This window comes from Poromitra crassiceps (assembly GCF_964638095.1).
Source record: "Poromitra crassiceps genome assembly, chromosome: 11".
NCBI classification, from domain to species: Eukaryota; Metazoa; Chordata; class Actinopteri; order Beryciformes; family Melamphaidae; genus Poromitra; species Poromitra crassiceps.
Window position 1 is genome coordinate 36,557,510 of NC_139643.1, and position 8,116 is coordinate 36,565,625.

An 8,116-nucleotide genomic window follows, 5' to 3' on the forward strand; every position below is an offset into this window, starting at 1 on the left:
CAAACAGCTGATCGGCACAACAGCTGACGGAGAGGGCCTCCCCTGCTTGCAGTGGTCCAGGAATGCAACCGAGAGACGAGGATGGGGCTAAAGTCTGCTGATCATGTTGATCATGCTGATGTTAACACAACAGTCCAAACAAACAAACATTCATATTAGGGTGATGGCCGTTGAGTGTGTTAAAGATAGGGTCCCCACTGTAACACAAGGCAGGTAGAGGGAGAGAGAGAGAGAGAGAGAGAGAGAGAGAGAGTCACCTGTCTGAGCTCATCATAGTCGGGGTAGACATCATGTAAGCATTTAACAACATGTCCAGAGGGCCTCAGGATCCCACTGGAGTAGATTGGGTCAAACAGCTCCATGGAGACCTTACTGCACGGCACCACCTCCACGTCAACAGACACGACTGGGCTGTCTGGAGTACACACACACACACACACACACGCACGCACGCACGCACGCACGCACACACACACACACACACACGCACGCACGCACGCACACGTACGCACACACGCACAAATACAAAACATTCAAAACAAATCACGATTTGACTGCAAAAATTGGCTCTGGCAGATGAGATCAATTTCCTGCTATCAGTGATGAAAGGCTTTTCGGGGAACTGACATACCAAGAGGAAGCCAGGCTCCGGCCTCCATCTGTCGCAGACTGGCTACAACGTTAGGGTCTCTGAAGAAACTCTGCACATACAGTCACATTAGTGATCCAACGTGAATATAACACATGAATATTAACAATTTGTCAACACAGTCACAGGCAACTGGGAATTTCTACCCTATTCCATGACCTTTGCAATGTAATTTAAGAGGACTGATTTGGTTTGTTTAAAATATATATGAAAACACCCTATAGTAAGATGTGGTGCTTGAGCTCAAAATGACTAATAAAAAGCAAAGACACCAACTAACCCTGACACCAACTAACCCTAAGCAACTACCTACACTTTGATGGGATTGAAAGAGTAGTTTGTGTGTCTGCAATGTTATTAGCATAGGCTAATTGTAGGCACCAAACACAAAATGCTAAGTCTCCTTTCATTGATTATGAATTGTCAAGCACAGGTTATATTCCCAAATGTGAATAACAGTTGTCCTGACAATTCAAATGGAGTAGCCTACTTTGACAATTAGCGTAGGCCTACTCTATTCTACTACTAGAGTGTAGGGGGTCTGTCTCATGTCTCATAATGTTGGTTGCATATATGTGTCTTACCAGTGCAAAATTTTGACTCTTGTAAGGGTAGAAGCACTGGTCAAAGCTGTAAGACTGAGCTGAAATCCTGCCCAACATGGACCTGGAAAACACACGCACGCACGCATGCACGCACGCGCGCACACACACACACACACACACACACACACACACACACACACACACACACACACACACACACACACACACACACACACACACACACACACACACACACACACACACACACAGACAGACAGACACAGACACAGACACAGACACACAATAGTTATACATTATACATTATATGGTTTGTCAAATCTCAAAGGTTTTTACCATGCAAAAAAACACACGAAATAGTTATTAATTAAACAATAGTATAATAAGAGGATACTGTATAGTAAACAGTATACTGTATAGTAAACAGTATACTGTATAGTAAACAGTAAAAAATAAACGCTATCTAACCAAGACACAACAGTTTGTTTCAGCTTGTTAACTAATCAAATCAACTGTCTCTGCTCTGCTATGGAACTGCACTGTTTTTGGCTTTAAAGAACTAAATGGACCTCACACAAACGCACATACACTCAAAAGAAAATTAAGATAAGGTTTCTGACCTTTAATTTACATATCATTCTTCATTCATTAGTTTGAGATGATCAGTGTGTTATTTCACAGCAAATCAGCTCAAAACACCCACAAGGATGACTCATACCATGCTATGAAATCCACTAAAAAGATCATAATCTATTTCATTCAAACGGAGACCAGTTCTTTCCCTTTGAGACACAATGACTCACTGACTTTACAATACAATGACTCTGCATTAGTGTTTTTGCACTTTTCATGCCTGCAGATCTCAGGGAACCCACTGAGCAGCCGCAGAGGGAACTCCTTAGATCTCAGGGAACCCACTGAGCAGCCACAGAGGGAACTCCTTAGATCACACACACACACACACACACACACACACACACACGCACGCACGCACGCACGCACGCGCGCGCGCGCGCGAGCGCACGCACGCACGCACACACACACACACACACACACACACACACACACACACTCAATACATAGCAGATCTCATCCCTCGCTATGAACCAACTAGACCTCTCAGGTCTGTCCCAAGGATTCACTCGAACCAGGGCAGGGCCGCCTTTACTCACTGTGCCGCTGTTAGCTGGAACAACCTGCCTGAGGCCCTCAGATTTTCCCCAACACTTCCTATTTTTAAAAATGGTCTAAAAACTTTTCTGTTTAGCACCGCCTTTAACTGTTGAAATGTCTATTTATCCTATTATTTTCTTGTATTGACCATACGTGAAGCATCTTATAGCTTTTTTGCTTTTAATTGTCTTTTATCTTCTTTTATTCTCTAATGTCTGTAATGCCTTGTGAAGCACTTTGAGTTGCTTTTTGTATGAAATGTGCTATATAAATAAACTTGACTTGACTTGACTTGACACACACACACACACACACGCACACACACACACATTCGTTTACACAGCTTCACTAAGAGATAATATTGGAATGGTTTGTTAGCTTAGGTTAGCAGGTTAAATGTCTCACGTCACCATTTCATGAACAGTCCTAAAGCGTCTTTGTCCTGTAGAAAGGAGAATATCTTGGAAGGAAGAGGGTTGAACGAAAACGTTTGCTCAAACGCGCATTTCTGTGCTGCCATCTTTCTACTCTTCGGATGTTGTTCCAAAAAGAGGGGTAGATTTGAGAGAAGATGTTGCTCTTCTCCGCAGAGCGAGTTTTGTAGGCCTATTAGTGGCCAATAGGATACGGAGGTGCTCACTTACAACCAATGAGCGTCTGGGCTGGTCGGTCTTTTCAGGTTACAGGAAGTAAGAACGAAGTGACAGGTCTTGTTTTCCTAATCTCTGGTTTGTATACTCGTTACCTAGCAACAAATGTGTTTGTTAATTTTCCTAGAGTGTCCTCCTCAGCTGTGACCTTTACGAAAAGTAACCCGGGTTGTTAACCTGGGTTCTCGGTTCCAGGTGTTGAGGAAGATGATTTAATTAGTCCACATTCATCTACCCTACTAAAGAGAGTCCACCTGGGAATTTTTTTAGGGCATTTAAAAATAAGTCATAGCCTACTTCAGTAATGTTACATTAGGTCAAGCACAATACTTTTGCTTATAGCAATAGCACTTTATTTTAAACCAAATGTATGAGTGGCTACAGTACACGCGCGCGAACGCTAGGCGCACATCATTGACATATAGACCAAATCACCGTGACGTCACCATGTAAACAAATTTACTTCCGGGTACCACTTGGGGAAGGCGGCAGGTTTAAATGTGCGTGTTGTCAAATAAATGCTGTCAAACCCTCTCGTTGTTTTCGGCCGACTACTTTCAATTTAAATGGTTAAACGGTTGGTAAACATGCTTGTCCGACGTATCTAGCCTTTCTTCTGTGTTTGTTTTATGTAGTGTTAGCTAGCTAATAACGTTTGTTTGTCTGTCAAACTCGCTGTTTTTTTACGTTACAGACAGAGTAACCTCGCGTCACCAGGCTCTTCTCGGCGAGAAAGAGCCTGGTACAGACAGAGCTACTGACGCCACGTCAATTTAATTTAGCTTCAAGTCTACTCTAGTCTGGTCCAACAGGTAAATTAGCTAGTCTGGTCTCCACTAACGTTAGTGAAAGTGTTGTTATGAATGATATTAAACAACAACACAACACGGACGAACCATTTTTGTCTTCTTTGTCTGTTTTTGTCTTCAACACGTCAGTTTGTGCCGTCCACCGCCATTATAATGTGTGGACCTCAGGGGTACCCGGAAGTAAATGTAAACATCCCGCTGATTTGGTCTATAGCCTATGTGTACATGTGTGTTCACGACCACTACTAGACCTCTAATCTCCCCGTTGTCCTTAGTATCCTCCGAACTGTGGCAGCTCTACAACCATGATCAGTCACTTCCCTTGGCTGATTTTGACCTGCTATGACCTAGGGCAGTGCCTTCAGTACCCCCTTTCCCTGATTTATGAATTCAAGTAGCCCACCCCCCCTTTAACCGACTACATTTTGCTTAGAAAACTGCAAGAGAAGATTAGAGCATAATACAATGGATGAATGATAACCACCTTTTGAATAATGTAACTTTACAAAATAAGAAATGGAGTGAAAGAGTTGCGATTAGTGCCTCCCGAGGAGATTCATTGTAACGTTTTATTCATTTTCATGATTTAGTCTTACATTTGTCCATTTTCTCCTTTCTCTCAAGCAGCCTACCCCTGCAGTAGCTCCAGGTAGGGGTAGTCTACGCGTCAGTCACAGTGTTTAAGTGTGCCTGACTTTCAGGCTCTGCCAGGAATTTCCTCAACCCAACATGGTTTGAGAACACTGTGACATTAATAATAAAGTGGACACTGTGCAGTTTACCTTTCATTGTAACGGGCACTGCACACGTTCATGTCAAAACACTCCTACAGACCCAGCCTAGCCCTCTCTGCACTCTAGGTCAGTGGTCCCCAAACTGTGGTTTATGAAACTAGAAGACCTAAATGCATTCATTGGTATCAACCATGTCATGCTAGCTTATCAGGGAGGTGGCTAAATAATGCTCCAAACTTAAGCTTTGAACCAGTAGCCTTATGTTATTTAGCCTTTCTGATGCTTAAATCAGCAAATTTAATTTTATGGAAAAAAAATAATTGGTATTCGCAGTGGAAGCGGCCATGGGGAATTTGGTTTGGTACATAGTGGTACTTGGTGTGAAAAGTTTGAGAACCGCTGTCTTATACCATAATACACACAAACTACTACACACAAACACATGTCTTAGGTCTTCGTTTCACGTTCATATGACTCATTGTTTCCATTTTGACTAAAACATTTAACTGCATTTTTTTGGTGATGTTTTATTGCGTTGTTTTTTTTATACATACCGGTAAACACAAAACAAAGCACATACACACATACAGTACAGTACAATACTTTGATACATGAACTCAAATCCCCCCTCCACCACAGATACTGTAGCAATTAAATGTTTACTCTCGTGTGGATTAGCATGTGTGTTTTCAAGCTTCTTTTATAACCAAAACCTTTACCACAGACTGAACAATTAAATAGTTTATCTTCTGTGTGGACTATCATGTGCCCCTTCAAGTGACATTTTTGACCAAAACCTTTACCACAGACTGAGCAATTAAATTGTTTATCTCCTGTGTGGATTATTGTGTGTCTGTTCAAGTCTCTGTTACAAGCAAAACCTTTACCACAGACTGAGCAATTCAATTGTTTATCTCCTGTGTGGATTATCATGTGTCTGTTCAAGTATGCTTTATAAACAAAACCTTCACCACAGACTGAGCACTTAAATTGTTTATCTCCTGTGTGGATTATCATGTGTGACTTCAAGTGTACTTTTTGGCCAAAGCTTTTACCACAGACTGAGCACTTAAATTGTTTATCTCCTGTGTGGATTATCATGTGTCTGTTCAAGTTACCACCAAAACCTTTACCACACACTGAGCAATTAAATTGTTTATCTCCTGTGTGGATTATCATGTGTCTCTTCAAGTATACTTTATGACCAAAACCTTCACCACAGACTGAGCACTTAAATTGTTTCTCTCCTGTGTGGATTATCATATGTGACGTTAAGTGTCCTTTTTGGCCAAAACTTTTACCACAGACTGAGCAATTAAATTGTTTATCTCCTGTGTGGATTATCATGTGTCTGTTCAACTCATTGTTACGACCAAAACCTTTACCACAGACTGAGCACTTAAATTGTTTCTCTCCTGTGTGGATTATCATGTGTGACTTCAAGTGTCCTTTTAGACCAAAACTTTTACCACAGAGTGAGCAATTAAATTGTTTATCTCCTGTGTGGATTATCATGTGTCTGTTCAACTCATTGTTACGACAAAAACCTTTACCACAGACTGAGCACTTAAATTGTTTATCTCCTGTGTGGATTATCATGTGTGACTTCAAGTGTCCTTTTAGACCAAAACTTTTACCACAGACTGAGCAGCTGAAGCATTTCTTCCCAATAATTTCACTGTTTTTCTGCGAGTCCAAACCTGGCTCACTAGTTTCCATCCATTCAGTCTCAGGTTCAGAAGGGTCTGAAGTATTGTCATCAATAGTTGGTTGTAAATTAGTAGCTGTATATAAATTCCTGGCTGGTTCTGATACTCCACACTCCTCCTCTCCATCGGCTTCTGTTTTCATCTGTTCAGTTGAGCTGCTGGCTAGAGGCTCTGCCTCTCTGTTCTCCTCAGTTTGGCTTTGATGAAGCTGTGAGGACTGAGGTTTCTCTTCCTCATATTCACTCTTCACAGTGACAGCAGTCAATGGGAAATTTGTGATATCAACCTCCTCCAGCCTTTGAAGCTGCTCTGCCTCCTGACTGCTCAAGAGTTCCTCCTGTTCCTCTTTAATGTGAGGGGGCTCTGGGTCCTCCTGAAGCTGCTCTCCATCCTGACTGGTCCGGGGTTCCTCCTCTTCTTCTTTAATGTGTGTGGGGGGCTCTGGGTCCTTCTGAAGCTGCTCTCCCTCCTGACTGGTCCATTTCTCCTCCTGTTCCTCTTTAATGTTTGGGGGCTCTGGGTCCTCCTGGTCCAGACTGGGGGTCCACTCCTGCTGCTCAGCAGGAATTTCTTCAACGACCAAGTTGACCAACAGCTGCTGGAAGTCTGGAGGCAAGGCTAACCGCACAGCGTCCAGCAGTTTTCCTTGTCGGTCGATCTCCTCTCTTGAACGAGTAGCTTCCTCCTCGTACTCTGATATCGTTCTTTCAAACAGCCCAAATATCTCTTCAACAGCCGCAGTTAGGCGCTGCATCACCACCGCTCTCAGCTTCTGGACTTTAGACATTTTCATTTCCACACAGTGACAGGAACTTTTCCTACTTAACTACTTACTGACAAACGTTAGCCTTCAAAGCTCCAAATGACTTAATAGCTAACGTTAGCTTCACAGCTAAAACCATTCACCCGAGTCCCTTAGAGAGGAGCTTCTTCTTCCTCTCAGAATTAAACAACAGAGCTCCGGTTCCAGTTTATATATATTCGTGATCATATCTTCCGCACATACGAGTCTACTGTTTATAAATTAAACCTATGAAAGGCTTTATTTAACCAAGAAATAATACGCTAAGTAGCGATTCCTTTCAAGAACGTTTGCATACGCGCCATCTTGCGCGACGTCACAAAAAGACACTGCAGCCGCGTCATAACTCGAAAGCCACGCCCACACCCACGCCCAAATGTAAAAAAAGAAGAAAAAATAGAAAAAAGGAGGTCGGTGAACTTAAAGAGATACTCAACACTTTTTCCACTTTTTTCTGCTCTGTTCTGGCCTCTGACATAACTTCTCTTGGAGGGTTCCTGAAGTCAGAACCTTGTCAAGAGTTATGTGGTTCTAACGTGTAGTCTATCAATTTGGAGGCCTTTGACATGAAAAAGTTTGGGAAGCCCTGAATTACAGTAAAGCACAGATGTGTACTCCAGATAGATCTTTTGATTGACACAGTGCCTCTCTTAACATTTGCCTCAAATTATAAAATGTTCTAATTCTCTTCAGTCTGACAGGCATGACTCCTGTCCTCCATCCCACCCACCCTTCAGCTCCTTTTACCATCATCAACATTGCCTACATATAGTGTGCCCCAGATTGATTTTGACATGGCAAAGCCTTCTGAGTTGCAAGTGGAATACTGCTGTGCATCAAGTGTTTAGTCTTGTGCAACCCGAGTTTGTCTATCGGACAGACAGACAGACAGACAGACAGACAGACAGACAGACAGACAGACAGACAGACAGACAGACAGACAGACAGACAGACAGACAGACAGACAGACAGACAGACAGACATACGATTCATCGCATTTAGAAACACTCCAAGCAGGATTCGTAAC

The 8,116-nt window shown here is 42.6% G+C and overlaps 1 protein-coding gene across 1 annotated transcript in view; it reads right to left on the reverse strand.

Moving 5' to 3' along the window:
* The window catches only part of cfap300 (cilia and flagella associated protein 300), a gene marked incomplete at both ends in the record, with an annotated part of 9,173 nt that extends 6,268 nt beyond the window's left edge, over positions 1-2,905 (reverse strand). The window contains 4 exons of the mRNA XM_083645734.1: positions 258-415; positions 632-701; positions 1,234-1,315; positions 2,796-2,905. Of these exons, the coding sequence (XP_083501860.1) occupies positions 258-415; positions 632-701; positions 1,234-1,315; positions 2,796-2,905 (420 nt within the window). The remainder of the gene's footprint in view (positions 1-257; positions 416-631; positions 702-1,233; positions 1,316-2,795) is intronic.
* Between the last annotated feature and the right edge of the window lie 5,211 nt (positions 2,906-8,116).